The sequence below is a fragment of the Trifolium pratense genome, linkage group LG6 (genome assembly GCF_020283565.1).
Source record: "Trifolium pratense cultivar HEN17-A07 linkage group LG6, ARS_RC_1.1, whole genome shotgun sequence".
Taxonomy (NCBI): Eukaryota; Viridiplantae; Streptophyta; class Magnoliopsida; order Fabales; family Fabaceae; genus Trifolium; species Trifolium pratense.
Genome location: NC_060064.1, coordinates 18,565,759 through 18,583,801, shown reverse-complemented (window position 1 = coordinate 18,583,801; position 18,043 = coordinate 18,565,759). Strand labels below are relative to the sequence as shown.

The 18,043-nt window shown below is 33.9% G+C and overlaps 1 protein-coding gene across 1 annotated transcript; it reads right to left on the bottom strand.

The window, feature by feature from the left end:
* Positions 1 to 275: 275 nt before the first annotated feature.
* On the bottom strand, positions 276 to 15,209 carry LOC123889743 (kinesin-like protein KIN-UB). The gene is made up of 19 exons (XM_045939227.1): positions 14,926 to 15,209; positions 13,077 to 13,177; positions 12,831 to 12,953; positions 12,480 to 12,665; positions 11,901 to 12,122; positions 11,606 to 11,762; positions 10,744 to 10,893; positions 10,127 to 10,215; positions 9,553 to 9,756; positions 8,329 to 8,436; positions 5,431 to 5,565; positions 5,203 to 5,334; positions 4,033 to 4,171; positions 3,412 to 3,504; positions 2,644 to 2,769; positions 2,354 to 2,479; positions 1,614 to 1,757; positions 943 to 1,071; positions 276 to 856 (listed from the first exon to the last, which is right to left on the bottom strand). The coding sequence occupies exons 1-19, from the start codon at positions 15,065 to 15,067 to the stop codon at positions 696 to 698; spliced, it is 2,667 nt and encodes an 888-aa protein (XP_045795183.1). The 5' UTR covers positions 15,068 to 15,209; the 3' UTR covers positions 276 to 695.
* Between the last annotated feature and the right edge of the window lie 2,834 nt (positions 15,210 to 18,043).

The window sequence follows — 18,043 nt, the reverse complement described above, 5'->3', positions numbered from 1 at the left end:
ACATCCATGTACATCCAACAAATAATTAAGGAGGTGTACGTATAGAATAGAAAGAGGAGAATATAATTATAGTAAAACATTGAGCCTCAAAATAGTATATAAGTGATATATAGATACTAAGATCCCTTCAAGGCATAGTTCTTAAAATAAAAAAAGAATTTTATCTCTAATCAAAGGCCAACTCTTTAAACAAATCTAAGTTATCTTGTGCGATAAGTCTCATTAGTTGTAAACAGAGAATAACTCGGTCTACAAAATTAACACTCCAATACTTAGAAAAATCAAACGATTACTTTCTTGCACAGGAAGCTAAAAAATAAGATAATTTTCATTACTTACACAAATCAATATTAAAATACAGCAGTAGGCAGTTCCATGTAATTTGAGCTACTCAAAATTTGACTAACCCAATTTTACTTGACATATATTCTCTCACCTTCTTTGCCCCACCCATAAATACCACGTCTCACTTCATCTACTTCCCCCTCTCTGACATAAATACTTACATTCTAAGTTAGTAATGGCTAGATATCACAAAAGTGCATGCTAAATCCCTGCTTCTCTTGAGTACAAAAAAAATAGCAAGATTTGCAACAACTGCCCCCAATGCCACTTAAAAGAATATGAAGAACCAGTAGATCGGTCTCACAAGTTGTAGGACGAGAACTAATATGTAGTACTAGGTAGAGTTGTGATCAATAATCTATACGCAATCGTCGTAATTCAGATTTGAATGCTGTGATAGAACTGAGAGTCTTATGAGCAAGACTCCGTATATCTTCTCGTGAACAATCCGTTGAAATCCTGACAAGTTCCCAAAGAGCACCTCCACTAATCATGTCTTTTGCATTTGCTTCTGCAATGTTTATAACCTCAGTTGCTTTAAGTTTTATAATGATGTACTTGCAAATATTGAAAAAATGTGATAAGAAATCATATTACCATGTTGTGCCAAGTGACAAAGTGCAAGCTCAATGTGACGCCTGATCGGTGCAGCTTCATTATTAGCATTTTGTACTATCCACGGAAGTGCACCATCTTCTATCAGTATAGATCTGCCAGTTTTTATCCCTGAGAGTGCAAATTATATTAGTAAGAGCAACTCCATCGTTTAAAAGAACCATCTTAGTTTTTCTACTTCATAGGAGTAGTGTGACGTGGATGACACTGTAGATAACTGTTTTGAAGTAAGAACATGTTCTTATCTGAAAAGTGGGCCAATTACAAGTTCATATTTGAAATTACCATCGGAGTAAATATGGTATGGTATATGTTCTTAATTATTACATGGCTTGGGTTGACACACTTATCTTAATATAAGAACCAAAAATCAGTTCTATGGTGGGAGATGGTCTAACGATCCAAACTAAACCTCCTCATTTCATCACTTTATTTTTAGTATAAATATTTTCAGTTTCTTTTTGGCAAGTGTAGTGGGCAAAAAAGATGGCAGTGGCTTGCCTAGAAACGTGAATTTTACCTTAGTTATCGGGTGACTGACATTTTGGTGACAGTTAACTAGTAACAATTTTATCCATTTTATATCCAATTTGACATGTACACTTAACATTTTCACCGGTGAAAATCATATAATAATGTGGAAGAAAGTAGACCTTGATTAGAAGCTCGAGACTCGCATTTTGCAAAATTGGCAATTCCTCGTGCAACTTGGGAAAGAACATCTGGATGTCCACATCTTACAATTCCTAGTAAGGCCTTGATACCTCCCTGAGATCTCAGAGTCATCAATATTTTATCTGGATGAAGAAAGACAACATTATGAATAAATTACAAAAGATGTCTTGTGATGGTAATATGAAGATAATGGTGATTTTAAATGTAAAATCTACAGGTAAAAACACCATTTTCAAATACAACTTAATGACAGAAAAACTAAATGAAGAACATTGACAATGAAGCTTGCACAGAAGTTTCATATAATATGGCGAGTTCACCCAACACATTTCATAGAGAAAGTAGAAAAGTAGAAAAGTAGAAAATTACTCTTGTAATCTCTAAAATAGAAAGTCCCAAAATATCCCAGCTTTAAATGACATTACTTTGTAAAATTATGCGAATTAAATCTCTCTGACAGACTGATTATATGAAGCAGCATCTGGATTAGTTTATTCCATCAGTGTCAATGTAAAGTAGCATGTATATTATTATCACCAAGGACAACCATTCAGGATAAATGTCGTCAATCATGGCATCAAAATCAGACGCGTACATCACCACCAACCTGGTATGCCTTTTAACTAATTTCCCAATTGTTTTTATTTGATAGTTAAAAAATATATTTTCAAAATTAAGATTTTAGCCACATGAATGACAAGGAAGCAAGGAAATATACCATTTCCACATAGGTTAGCAATTGCCCCAGCAACCATTCGAAGAGTTTGGGGATCTTCGGCATCAGATGCAGCCATTGACAGCAGAGTAATTCCTCCTTCAGCCATTATAAGTTCTTGATTCGCTTCTGAATTGCCACAAAAGAAAGCAAGACAATATCAATAATTCAATACTAAAATTAATTAAATGCAAGACCACAAATTAACTGTACTGGTAACAAAGTCTGATGCAAGATCCTTTTATCTAAAATATTTCAAAGAAATAAATAAAAAATACTACAATCAACATCACCATTCATGGCAAGATTGGCAATCGCCCCAGCAGCTACTCTGCGAACAGTTTCATCTTCATATCTTCGAAGAAGCATCAGCAAGGAAGTAAGACCACCAGCTTCAACAATTCTCTTTTGATTAGCCTCTGCATATTAGATTGAGATAAATTACTAAACATACCGTACAAGTAACAAAAGGCACAAGAACATACACAACGAAAAGATTAAAGTCAAAATTAAGACTTCAGTATGAATGCAATGAAAATTTGGAAAGAAATAAGAAAATAGTCAAGGGGGTGGGACCAAAGTGAAAACAAAGATGTGACTGCAAGTTGCTTTCAACAACATTTACCCATAAGAGAGAAGAAACTTTATGGAAAATTTCCTGATTAACAACATCCTAAATAGTATTGAAGGGAAAGTCGACAGAGAATATTTAGAATTTCTATTTCTAACAAAAAATTAGAAAAGAAAAAAAAGGCTATGCAGCAAGGTTATATACATGGCGAAAACAAAGCAAAAAAAAAAAAACAAAGAACCACAGAAGCATAATTTTCAGGATCTACAAATTGAGCATCACAATTCACAAATGAAGATAGGGGTGAATAATCAAAACATAGGCCAAATATCTGAAAGCTCTGATTTCTGAACAAAACAAATATACAAAAGATGACCATTTTTATTTCACCCGTCCAGAATTCATATAACTTGGAGAAAAGAAAGAGACAAAAAAATGCAACATCTGGTAACACTACAGAGTAGAGGCTTAGGAAAAGTTTAGCTTCTACCTTCGGCTGCTAGGTTGGCCACCACTTTCACAGCATGAATTCGTACATTGGCATCATCTGACTCCAGTAATGACAAGATCTTTTGTAATCCAACTGTTAAAATAATGTTTCATGTTAGCATGAATGATCTGATGTTTATTCTAGTGTTGTAAAAAGGGCAGTAAATCGGTGGAGCAGCCCCTGCCACTATAAGATATGCAGTAGAAGAGCAGTTCAGTGTGGCCGCCATAGCGGTCAAAATAACCGATGATGCGGCCGCTAAAGCGCCACTCGCCAGAGTAAGTTAACAAAAAAAATATCTTAAAATTTATAGGTTTTGGCTCTTTTGCTTGGGGTAATTTAGGAACTTTGCAATTAATAGACACCAGAACAGTTTTTGGGCTTCTCTCTCAGTAGTGTCTCACTCCTACTGTCATCTTTCGCCCTCTCACTGGTCAGTCATAGGCTCATAGCTAACTGTTGAATGTTTAGATGTATAGCATAAATTATAGAAACTATATATAAAATTTCAAAATAGCAGTCTTTGCACTATCCACTATCTCGCACTTTTGGGGTTGGCTGCTATTCAGGATTGATGACATTGGTGTAAATAATCAATGCATAACTTAAGACAACATGTACCTTGCTCAAAGAGTGTAGCAACAGGTGACTTCTGACCATTCGCAGCATCTTTGAATTGGGAATGCCTAACTTGAGTCACAGAGGAATCTGTTGCAGAAAATGTACTCCCTGAGCTTCCACCTTCCAAACATCTTCTCATCTATGATCATAACATTAAATAAATGATGTTGAAGTTATGCTAAAAATAAAAACATAACATGCAGCTAGAGGCTATGCAGAAACAAAAGAACTTCATCTCATAACAAACCACTACCAATTTCAATGTGCTAGACGAGATTTCCATATTGACGGAACTTTTTGAAGAACTTTAAAATGTAAATATGTTAAGAACACTGAGAAACTAGCTTCTGGTTCTCCTAAATTTGAATTCAAGTAGTTTCAAAATCCTAATACAACTAGACTATCATATAGTTCATTGTTGTATTTTTGTTTCAGAGGAAAAGCTCATGAGTTAATGAATGTTGTCCTCACATTTGTTTGGAGTAGCATTATGTTTGATACTCTGCTTATATTTATGTTGACGAGTTTCTATAACTAGTACACAATGATATTGAAGAGGATTCATTTTATAACCACTTTTCAATTACACTGCAAAGCTAATGCATGAAATCCATGCTAAAATTTATTACTGAAGCATATGCTGAATCCTTAGTCAACCTAAAACAAATACCTGCTCAATTTCATAGTTTGACTGCAATAATTGACTTCTTAACTTCATCTCATAACAAACCACTACCAATTTCAATGTGCTAGACGAGATTTCCATATTGACGGAACTTTTTGAAGAACTTTAAAATGTAAATATGTTAAGAACACTGAGAAACTAGCTTCTGGTTCTCCTAAATTGAATTCAAGTAGTTTCAAAATCCTAATACAACTAGACTATCATATAGTTCATTGTTGTATTTTTGTTTCAGAGGAAAAGCTCATAAGTTAATGAATGTTGTCCTCACATTTGTTTGGAGTAGCATTATGTTTGATACTTTGATCTCTATTGGTGATCTGCTTATATTTATGTTGACGAGTTTCTATAACTAGTACACAATGATATTGAAGAGGCTTCATTTTATAACCACTTTTCAATTACACTGCAAAGCTAATGCATGAAATCCATGCTAAAATTTATTACTGAAGCATATGCTGAATCTTTAGTCAACCTAAAACAAATACCTGCTCAATTTCATAGTTCGATTGCAATAATTGACTTCTTAATATTATTATTTCTTCTTCAAGTTTCTTCTTCTGATGAGCTTCATCCTCCAGGAGGTTGTGAAGCTTTGTAATCTCAAAACACCCTCCTTCCTAGTACACAATAAAAAGTTTCTAATTTACCAGAAATACATGATTGAAAAAAAAACAACAGAAGCCAGAGAAGTTTTCCATTTAAAAGAAACTCACCTCTGGTTGTGTATATTTCTCCAGTTGCCATTTTAGACGTGCCACCTCTTCTTCAGCTGCCTTTCTTCTATTGCTTTCAGTTTCGAGCAGCATTTTGAGCTCAGCAACTTCGTCTGCAGAAGATTGTGCAGGCCCCTGTGCCAAAAAGACATAAATAGCTAAACAAATAAGCACAAAAAAAAAATATATTTACCCGAAAGCAGGGAAAAGATGTAAATAGAACTCCACAAGGCAGACCAAGTCACAAGCCAGTTGCAAAGATAAATTGTACTACATCCGTTCCAAAATATATCGCTTTAGTAAGTTGCACACAAAAATTAACAAATGTAGTTAATTATGTAAAGGACAGGGAAACTGAGTTACTTTACAAAATTACCCTTCGTTAACCGTATGACAGAAATTTAAAAAATTGGAAAAAGTGAGTAACAAATAGCAAGGGAAATCAGAGGAAAAGTAACATTACTACTTCATTCATATTAAAAAAAACGACATATAGAATGAGAATCGTTTTTACTAGAATGACATATTGTAGGACGGGGTGACAAAAGAACCAGTGAAGATTGAAGTGTTAATCATACAATTGAATTAAGTACATACAGGCTATAATAAGTTAATAACTTAGTCAAAAACAAGGAAAGACTACTAAGAAAACCCATATGTAAGCCGAGAAAAACAATTCAAATCTCATTCTCAGCTCTTAGAGAAATTCTTAAATTTTCAAAAGCAAAATTCATGTTAATCTCAGATGGAGGCGTGTAGCGCTGACCACTAAAAATTCTATAGTGGGTAGCGGCATGAGCACTATTGTGAAGACTAAAAAAGTAAAAACCATGTACAAAAGTAAATATAAATTCAAACATGCATAAATACTAAAAAATAAAAAGGAAAAAACCACAAAATTAAAGGGACATTCATACTCATGGCTACAGTGTGGAACTTCAACTGCAGACATATTACTGAAATTGAAATATGCTTTAATATTAGCATTAAGGATGGAAATGCCCAGGTCAGGCCTGAACAATTTCCCAAATCTAAGGCAGTAATAGTATGGCCTACATACATGACACAGACCCTTTTTGAAGTTTGGCATAGCTTTGTTAAAATTTTGGATTGACCCAAAACCTATTTAAAGACCTACTTTATAATAATCCCTTTAAATAGGCCAACAAGTCTACCTCTAGGCTCTAGATAGGCCAATAGGTTAAAGCCTTCAAATAAAATAACAAATAAAAAATTTCAATACATTGAAGTCAGGATCCAATGCGATAAAAATAAAATAAAACAAATGCCTTTTTCCGCTAGGCGAGATATCAACGGCAACAATAATAATATCTCGTTTACATTACTTAAATAGACACACCGTTACCTGGGGAAATAAAAATTGATGGACTAAAAAGTCAACTATTTTAGTTAAATATATTTTTTTTATTAAAAACCTTAGCCTTACTTAGGGTGTGTTTGGTTTGGAAGAGAAGTTGTGAAGAGAGAAATAGGTAAGAGAGAGTATGAGAAGAGAGAAATAGGTGAGAAATAAAGTAGGTTTGAGGTATTGATTGGTTTAAGAGAAAGATAAGAGAAATAGGAAAGAGAGAAGTGTTGGTTGTTTTAAAAAATAAATAAATACCCTCCAATTTAAATTATCTATATTTTTTTTTAACTCAGTTAATTAACTTATTAAACTACCCCCTTTTTTTTTACAAAACTACCTCATTTTTTTTAAACTACCCCATATTTTTATTAATTATTAGTTTTAAAAAAGGTGTATTCCCCACTTGGTTCATCATCAAGAAGCGGTAATCCATTTAACTTGCTTTATAAAACAAAAACAAAAATTCTCGGTTTACTCATGTTCTTCGACATTAGCAATAAAAATAATATGACTGCAAGTTGTTGCCTTCAAAATTGTGTTCATTCCCAAGTAAGCAAAATGGCTTTAGTTTAGTTTTTTTTTTTTTTTGATAAGCAGCTTTAGTTTAGCTTTGATTTTGTGTGTTATAAGCCTAAAAGGGAATGGATGATTGAGATGTGCAAATCATGAAAAGGGGGTAGTGCTATGGCTGTGAATTATGAGTAGGAAGAGATAAGGGTATTAGTGGAATAACAGAAAAAATTGGTCTTTCCTCTTCCTTTCTTCGCTGATCAGCGAAGCGAAGACTTACAAAAGTGGTGGGCCCCACCATATTTCAGTCTTTCTTTCTTATTTCTTTGATGCACCAAACAAGAGAAAGTGGCACTCTCTCCTCTCTTCCCTTATTCTCTCTTCCCTAATTTCTCTTAAAACAAACACAGGCTTAGTAAATAGTGTAATCATAAAATGCAGTCATAGAAGTGTAGTGAGACTTGCTTAACGAAATTTAGAATTAGAAAGTCAATATGACTGGGTAGAAATAAAAGCATTTTGACTCCAATACTGCCTACAGCCTACCTCAGTCTTGAATTACAAAGAGAATGGATGATAAACATCCTTCCTAACAAACTAACAAACTAACACCACAGGAAACACCCAAGAGAAGAAAAATAAGACCAAACAAAGCCACCAAACCCCTAAACATATATGATAGAGAAAACATTAATAGCATATCATTTACAATAAATTGGAGCCAAATGCCAAATCTTAACCACATCAAATGTTGTGCTATAAAAACTGCTTGGAAAATAAACAAAATATGTTCTAACCAAATATGCCAAAGAATAGCATAGATTGCAAATTGTGACAAAAAATGGGTTCTTAACTTGAGTTTGACCAAAAGTTAACAAATAATCGAGAATTGGCCTGGGAACCTAGGACACACCCAGTATCCCCCCGGCAATGCTAAACCAGACTAAACTAACACGTGTTCCATAAAAACTCACAACTAATCCAAAAATATGGAGGTGGCATAGTTTAAAAAGGAATACCTCTCCATTATCAGCATGACAATCGTGTCTATCTTGATTCAACACCAATTTCTGTTCCAGCTCCTTTACAATTCCCATATACTCCATCTGGCATTTCAGTTTCTCTTTCTGCAGGGTATACAATCATACCACTCCATGTAAGACATTGACCAAAGATTAAAGATGTTTTTAAAAAAAAATGTTAAAAGTTAGCATCTTCAGGGATTTATATTTTCAACAGAATATGACATGATGGTTCCATGTCTTATATCTGCTATGTAAGGAATTAGATATAGCCTTAAAAAATATGATAACAAACAATGAAAAATAATTAACAAAATGCAGATAATCCGTAATAGTTGTAAACCGTGTGTGTGTGTCCCTCTCATTTTAGATATGTCACTTCTTATCCTCAAAATAAACAAGCTGGGATTTTTTCTTTACAAAAAAAATAAATAAATAACGCTCATCATATCCTATCCTTGGTTAACAGGTCATGGATTCCGATACCAACTTTAACTCCAAAAGATACTAACAAATCATACTACAATAAATAACAATATCTCAACAGCTAAGTTGTATCTATAAGAGATGCGGATGCCTAGATCTTAATAAAAGTATTCCAGCCGAATAGAAACCCTCTTGTTTTAGATATACCAATTCCCATCCTTAAAAAACACAAGCTGAAATGATTCTTTAGAAAATAACACTCATAAGAGTCTCTCCTTAGTTTACAAGATATGGATTCTGTTTAGCCAAGTCATACCCCATAAATCATAAGTACCATACAATCTGTACATTCTGTTCACAGTACCTGAAATGTTGGAACCACACATGAACTTATCTATTAAAATAACCATCTATGCAAGCATTGTGCATACAACTACCAAGCCTTCTAGTTCTACCATTAAGTGGGATTGGGCTACATGGATCAAACGACGCCATAATATTCTATCATATATCATTATCCAACTCATTAATCTCTAGGTCTTAATAGTTTCTCATGTAGTTTTTCTAGATCTTCCTCCGCCTCTAGTGATTTGACTACATCTGATCTACTCTCCTTGCTATATAATCTACAGGTCTTCTCTCTACATGCCCAACCCACCAAAACCAAGCATTGCATTATGCATAACATCCGTGAAATACTTCAAAACTAAAAGAACCTATTCCAAAAACAAACAAAAAAAACATGCAGTCAACACTGTGCTACACTGCTAGTTTCATATAGATAATGCAACAAACCTCAAATTCATTAGCAAATTTTCTCTCAGCCTCCATAATACGACACTGTGCCTCCAAATTTATTTTTTCAATGTCATCCTCAAAAGATTTCTGCTGCCTCTCATTCTCTGCAATGAGCTTATCCAACTGTATTTCAAGTTTTCGTGACAAGCTTTTATAATCAAACTCCTCCTTTATTTTCAGCATATTCTCAACTTTCATAGCCTGAGACATATAATACACATCACTTATGAGTTCAAGAAGAATAAGATGCTGGATATGATTAGGAAAATTTTAACTTGGAGGAATGAGCATTGATCTAATTAAGATACCCGTAAGAGTATCTTAATGCATGGCACAGGGAGACAGGTATAGAATCTAGCGTACTCAAATTATAGTATTTAATAACTTCTGACACAAGAGTCCAATATGAATGGCTATTCAAATTCAAAATATTTCCCAACACTGATACCAAAACACTTCAAAATAAAAAAGGAAAACACAAAATGAGACAAATATTAAGAGTTAAGTTGATATTTTTGTATTAATTAAAAATTGTATATTACAGTACAGGTACTCAAATATGAAACCTGACCCTTTGGCCAAACAATATGGTACTGGAAGTCTCTCCTCGATGACGTGGAGATGGACCAATAGTCACTATCAATGAAGTCCTAGCTGTGCCTGCAAATTAGTGGAAAACATTAAACATGGAATATAGAATACTAGAACAAGCTCCAGTGGTGAGGGGTTTGGGTAGTATGCTAGAGGTCTTGGGTTCGATCCTCAGCTCCATTGTAAACCAAAAAAAAAAAAAAGAATAATAGAACAAAAATTCTCATAGTTACAAAATATAGAATAATATCGAGTAATAATGGCATGTGGTGCAAAGAATAAGAGACTAAATGTGTCAATCCAGGATTTGAGAAACCAGTTAACCCAGACCGTGAATGAGTTGGAATTGGGATCCCAAGGAAACTTGGGCCTTTATTACTTGGACGTTCTTCCGGAACTGGTACAGAAATGGGTGCTTTTTTTTACGTTGTTTACCATAGCTATTGGGGGGGTTTCAGGGAAGACCTATGTGGGGAACCTTTTGGGTGTGGGATGCATTGTTACACTGAAATATTTGAATTTTGATCGCATAATGCGAAGAACCAGAGGCTGAGAATAAGATATGTCTAAGAAAATATATAGATTAAGGCAACTTACCACCAAAAGAATCTCGGAGCATCCTGGTGAGCTTCGAATCACGAAATGGAACGTGAGCATTATTCTCTGCCAGAGCATTAATACATTTTCCCAGTGAACTAAGTGAAAGATTTATAGATTTAGCTTCCTCAAGCATGAGCCCTTCACTTCCTGGTGGGAAAAAAAAAAGACAAATATTAAGAACATATCAACTGTCTCCCCTGTTTGGATAACCAACTTAATTAAATGCTTATAGCATAATCACTTATCATATAAGTGTTTATGTATAAGCTCTTTCTATAACAAAAGATAAAATAAAGCAAACTTGTTTTCATATAAGCTACCATGTAGAACTTATGGACATGAGTTGAAAACGGCTTATGAACATGTCATAAGTTGTTTCCAAAGGCTCTCTCAAACAGGCTCAAAGGTTCATAAGCTAATATAAGTCAATACAAAATAAACCCTTAATAACAAAAGCTACTAAGCCATTGAAGTTAAGACAAGGACCAACACCGACCAAATGTATGCATTTCAAAACCCACAAGAAACAACGAATAATATAGCAGATGATTCGTTTGGACTCGGTTATTTTTTAATTAATGTTCACTAATAATTACAAAAAAATGTTTTAGTTTTCAGTTTTTCCTGTTTTCAAGATTTTGTGAAGGATCTGGTGAAATAATTAAACATGGAGAAGCCACTCTCAGAAAATGGTGATTCATTTCAATGCTTCACAGAGAAGCCACTCTCAGCATAATGCATGCATTCATCCATGACAATGCTTCACAGAGAAGCCACTCTCAGAAAATGGTGATTCATTTCATGACATGCATAATGCCATAATAATTCAATACGTAAGAATTTTAAGTTCAATGCACACCTGATTTATGAACACGCTCTGAACCTGCTAAGTCAACCACAACCAACTTGCTCTTCCGAACAAGTGGTTTTGAAGGTTTAATCAAGTGCGAGACATCACCATTTTGACTAGTAGATACAATATCTTCGCTTTCTACGACAGACCTCTTAATATGTACCTGTTTAATATTAGAAAATATAACTTCATCAAGATTGGATATTAATTTTAAGGAATTGCAAAAAGAAGCTAGCTGCATTTCTTTATTTGCAATGAATAAAAAAAACCAAAAGGAAAACAAAAAGTTTTATTATTTCACCGTCAGCATAGCGTGACTACGAGAAGACTCAGTGTTCATTTTGGTATTAGCAGCAACACGATTAGCTTCCCCTATTCTTAACAACTCCAAAAAGCTCTGCTGATCCCTGATATCTACAAGAGTTGCCCCAGGCAAAGATACATCACCGGTTCTTGGATCTTCGACTATTGGAATGTTATCATTTGCTGGATTAAGCAAGTCCTGAAGAGTCTCCATGTAAAGCTACACATTTATAGCAAACAAAATATGAGATACAGTTTCTACGAAATTCAAAATACCCTGTAAGAGTTGTGTTATTTGAACGTAAGAATATAGACGCCATATGTGACATCTTATGTGTTTATCTCAATCTCTCTCTTACTTTTTATCTTCTACAGCTTACATTTTAAAAACACAAAAAACCAAAGGAGGACACACTGTATTTAACATCAAAATCTTGATGTCAAATATCATTACTCAAAATATTATGTAAACAAAGAATTATTTAATGATAAAACAAAATGGGGGGGGGGGGATGGGGATAGAAGATAAAAGTTGATAGATATGATTCAAAAAGCCTTAATGCACATAAAATTCAACCTGCAGATACGAGACGGTGACAGAATCAGTAGCTGGAGATAAATCGGCAAGAATATCCTCCATGGAACGCACCATGATTCCACGACTTGAGGTGTCTCCTTCACCTAGTTGTCCAAGAGTAAATGTTTTTCCCGTTCCAGTTTGACCATAAGCCATCACAGTCCCATTATAGCCATCAAGGACACTCTGCCAACCACATATCAATCACATGTTAAACTATATAAGTATATAACATAGAAAAAAGAGGACAATATCGTGACAAATACAGAATGCTAAAACCAGAAAAAATATTTATCAAATCAACAACTGGGCAAAGGGTTAAACATTTAGGATGTGCACCATTTTACAGACCTCAACAACTGGCTTAGCCACAACCTCATAGACACGCTTTTGTGATGCAGATTGAGTAAGCACCTCATCAAATTCAAAGGTATCTGAATCCCAATTATTTCTGCGAAGTTTCAGTCTTTTAAGCTGAAGGAGAGTAAAAATGCAAAAGGACAAACATCAAAAAAAATCCAAAAAGTGTATATATCTATAAATCAAAGCAATGCACAATTTTACAGACAGTTATTAATTAAATAAAAATGAATGCACCTCTGGTTGTAATTCAACGCAGTCACCAAAATCGGCATCTGCCATCTCTTCTTCAGCATTCCGAGGTCTCAATCTTACAGCCACCCGAACTCTTCCAGGCACTGTACAGAAAATTATAGGATAACGAGTGAAGTGATACCACCCATTGAGATTCAAAAAGTTTAGACAAATATGGAAATTGAGATTGAGCATTTCAACAAAGATAATGATGTTATGCTAATGCTTAAGTGACCAGCATTTAGCAGACAAGACATTTATATTTATACACACTCGCTATTAATTACATGTAATGTTTACACGAAAATCAATGCAAGTGCAACTTCCTAAGTACACAAATGATTCAAATCATAGTAATTGAATCTACAAATACAATACATGAACCTATGAATTTTCACGCTGCCATTTCCAACTGTCGCCTTTGCTGTTTCCAATACCACCATACCACAAAGCACAATAAAAAAGAGAAAAATTGCAATTGCCATGTTGTTTTCAAGCATTGGCTTTAATTCAAAATAAATTGACAAAAGCATAACGACAACTCACTGAAATCAGACTTTGAACTCTAATATGTCCACAATCTCTAGAAATATTGACTAGCTAGTAGCTACCATTAAGGACCTTTAAACCCTATACTATAATGAACTGATCAGTAGCCTTTTCACCATCAATAATACAAAGTATGCTCAAGTCCAACCCAACATTCACCTATCAAAGCCTGGTTGGTTCATTTTCTTCCCAACACAGGGCTTTGGTTCCATATCAGATATAACCAATATCACTAGGAATTGGATTTAAAGAATTTTAGTGTCATTGGCATTTTAATACCTAAACTTATGTTAACCATGCATTTAATATGATTCAAAGGTTTCAGCAATTAACTTCACAAATCACTTCCCGTAACAATAATTGAAAGACAAAATGCAGTTGAAATTCAAAAGTTGCATCGCTTCAGAGATATTTTCCCATTAGAATGAAATTCTTCAAAAAATCTTTTACAAAATAAGACAACACATTAGAATGCTATGAGGAATAGGAGAATAATACAGTTTCCATTTAAGCAAAAAAAAATAAACAAGCTAACAAAAACAAAACACACAATACACTTAAGTAAAAATGATGAAAGTAAATATCAAGAACAACCACAGAACAAGCTTACAAGCAGGAACCAATCACATCAAAAGACAAAAGGAGCACCCAGACCAAACCAACAATAGACTGTAGAATCATTGAAAACCTAAGAGAACAAACACTTCAAAAAAAAAATTCCACGGAACCTCTCGTTATACTTAATAAACCTACTAATCAAAACACAATCAAAAGCTTACAGACATTACTTTTCTTTTCAATGAGAAAATTATGCAATCACAATCACATCTTCATCCCCGAGCTCTAACGACACAACATATCAATAATTCCAGATCTAAACTACAATTACAGGAGTTTAAATAAACAACGTTCTCCATGCATCTGATTATTATTATTATTATTCAACAAACGGTTGGTCCAATATCACATGCTAGCTTTCTAATTCAACATTCTAACAGTTAAAATTTACCTAAAATACACACATGTAATTGTAAACCAGAACATAAATGAGCAATCAAAAACAAATCGGTGCAATATAAATTATGAACAAACTGGTCCACTCCGTGAACAACCACTCTAATCATTACTAGGTCAAGCAAAAAGTCATAATCAAAGAGTTAATGAATCATCTACATATAGTGAGCTTCATTATTGCGTTGTAATTGTAATTGAGAGCTACATTTCCGTTACAACATACACACGCACGCAGTTGTTGATTTCATTTTTTAGGTTTTGGTGAAATTGAAAAGGTGGAGGAACTAACCGGCGTCATTTCGTGTGGCGGAGTTAGGGCGGCGAAATCCGGATCCCGGTGAAGGAGAGGAAGCGCGGGGACGAGGCTTGAGAGGACGATCGAATTTGGCGCTTCCTCTTTGAGCGCCATTTCGGTGAAGGTTTGAAGCCATGGGGAGAGAGAAAGAGATAGAAAATGGAAATGGTGTTTAGCGGTTTTTGGAAACTTAAATCGAAGCGGAAGTAGAGAGAATAGAAGAAGAAAATGGGAGAGGTGTTGTGGGGTCCAGTAGTTAGAACTGCACTGTTTGTTTTTTTTTTTTTTTATATATATATATATATATATAAGTAAGTACTGTGCTTTGAGTTTGAGAGAGAGAGCCCGTGGACTTTGGAGTGGAGGTAAAATTTAAAACACACGGTTTTTTCAATTTTAACCATCATTTGTTAGGTGAGTAAAAAAAAAATCATCATTTGTTAGGAAGGTTTTAAAAATGAGAATTATTTTGGTGCACTGATTTCTCGTGTGCACGGCTAATTTTTTATTTTATTTTTTTGTCATTTAAATAATAAATGTTATAAAAATGATGAAATTTTATAAATATTATTTGTTATATAACTAACGGATCAGTCAGTGGTCGAGTCTTCTGTCTCAATCAAATGTTTGTCAAGTGGACATGTCATACCCCCGTCTCTTTATATATACTTTCGTTCTCTTCACTTCTCCCTCTTCTCATACTAGCCGAAAACAAGGTCGCTACAATGGAACTTTACTTCTCTGGAGTCCAAATTTAGGCCACTGAGATAGATACTGGAGCTAGGCAAGTGGTACAATCCCGGACACAAACTTTTCGGTTCAAACTAGTTAAGTGGCTGCATGTAGGACCGACAATAAAACTTGTAGAGGATGATGAGCAAGACGGTGATAAACATTGTCGAATAGAACATTCTCATCCTTTTGGTAGTTATTGTTAATTTTATTAATTTTTTTGTCTAACGTGTAATATTTAATTTCTCTTGGAGGAAGATTTCATTCACTTTGAAGTTAAAACATTTGACAAAGTATATAAGTTGGGCTTTGGCTAACATGGAAGACTTGATGAAGTCTTCCATGGTGCACAAGTAGTCAAAAACATCGTAACGAATACGAATTTTATAAAATCCACCGTTGGATTGAAAGTTTATATCATATAGATCATCCATAAATTTTTTTAAAGACATTAAAAATCATTTGATATGTTATTGAGACCGATCAAAATTAACGGTTTATGAATTTTTATTAAATACCGTTAATCTTGATTAGTCTCAATGACATATCAAATGATTTTAAATTTCTTTAAAAAAATTTATGGATGATCTATATAATATAAACTTTTAATCCAACAGTAAATTTTGTAAAATTCGTATTCGTTATGATGTTTTTTACTACTTGTGCACCATGGAAGACTTCATCAAGTCTTCCATGTTAGAACTCACCTATAAGTTGATGTAATTTTTCTATCTAATTTATAAGATTAATTTGCTTTAAGTTGTAACAAATCTATTTTTCTGTTTATCCTGTTATCATTTTTGTTTCACAGACTGGACGCTATTTTTTTTGTTTTGAAAAAGCTAAATCAGCCCACCCAAATTGGCGCCAGAGAGAATCGAACCTCATACCTCAAGAAGAGCACACTCCCAGGTCCCAAGTCAATACCAATGCACCAACCCAAGTGGGTGACTGGACGCTACTTAAGTAGCGGACGACGCCAAAACATAAATTAAAAAATGCAGACTGTTACTATAAAGAAATATTCGATAAAACAACCACATATTACATTGGGAATGAAGATCGTAAATTAAAAACAGCTGTGAACTCTATAAGCTAGGGCGTTGTTCACCCTTCTTGTATCCCGCAAGTGGAGACGGCCGTTGAGCTGGCTCAGCTGGTGCTTCAGATCAGCTAATATAACATCAACGTGAATCCTAAAAAGATTTGGTTTCCCGCATTTGTAGTAAACTGCAACTAGGTGAGTGTTCTTTTGGAATTCTAAATCTCTATTTTGTTGAGTTGTGAATGAATGAAAAATATGAAACAAAATATCCACCCCCTATTTATACAGGTTCTGGTGCGTTTTTGAGTTTTATAAATATTTTGTATTGATTTCTTCCGCTACTTAAGTAGTAGATTTTTGCACTGAATAGTTCGCTACCTAAGTAATAGACATACAATGGTCAGATTTTTTGGATTTTTGGTAACAGTCAATGGTCAATGATGGTGGCCAGTTTTGATTGGCCACCAGTATCGGCTATTACTTTACTTCAACCAATAAAATTCAACCTAAAAAACTATAAATTGTATCATTTCTTCTCATTCTCTCATTTCTTCTCTCATATTGTTTTAGTTTAGTGTTTTTTTAGTTTCATTATTTTAGGCGTTAACGGCCTCAAAATTCGTCGCTGATTAGACATAACGATTTCATCCATGTTTTTTTATGACGGCGATTGAGATCGTTATGCTAATCGGCGAGGAACTTTTTAGGACCTATTGGAATCATTATGCTAAATTTATTTTTATGTGCTTTTTCTTTCAAATGTAATTTTTTGTTTGTTTCACGTTGTAACTCTTCAATAAATTTATTTGTATTGAAATATTAATGTTTCAATGTAATGTAAATTCCTATTAAATATAATTATTTTTTGGTTTTCTATAAAAGGACTATCTGCTACTTGGCAAAAAATTTAAAATTTGTCACAAGGTTTTCTGGAGGCGTGAAATCTTAAATCAATCAAACTTTTGAAATTTTTTACCCATCAGCTACTTGTGCAGCGCAAGGGTAATTTGATAATTTAGCAGGGCGCGTGAGAAAACCGATAGGCTGCTAAAAGAAATTCTCTTTAAAAATTGCAACTAGTATATGAATTTAAATAATGGTTTAAAAATAAATTTATTTTTTTGTAAGAAGAAATGTAAATTAAACTTCAAAGTACGAGAAAGAGGTTTTGATTAAATCAACGACACAATTTATAACGATGTTAGAGTACAAAAGTAAGTATTTATTTTATCGTTCCACAGGAACTTATGCGATATTGATGTCGTTCAATAATTAATATAATTTTAAGTAAAGGGTTTTGAAGATGATTGTTCGTGAAAGTTCGAGAAAGTATGA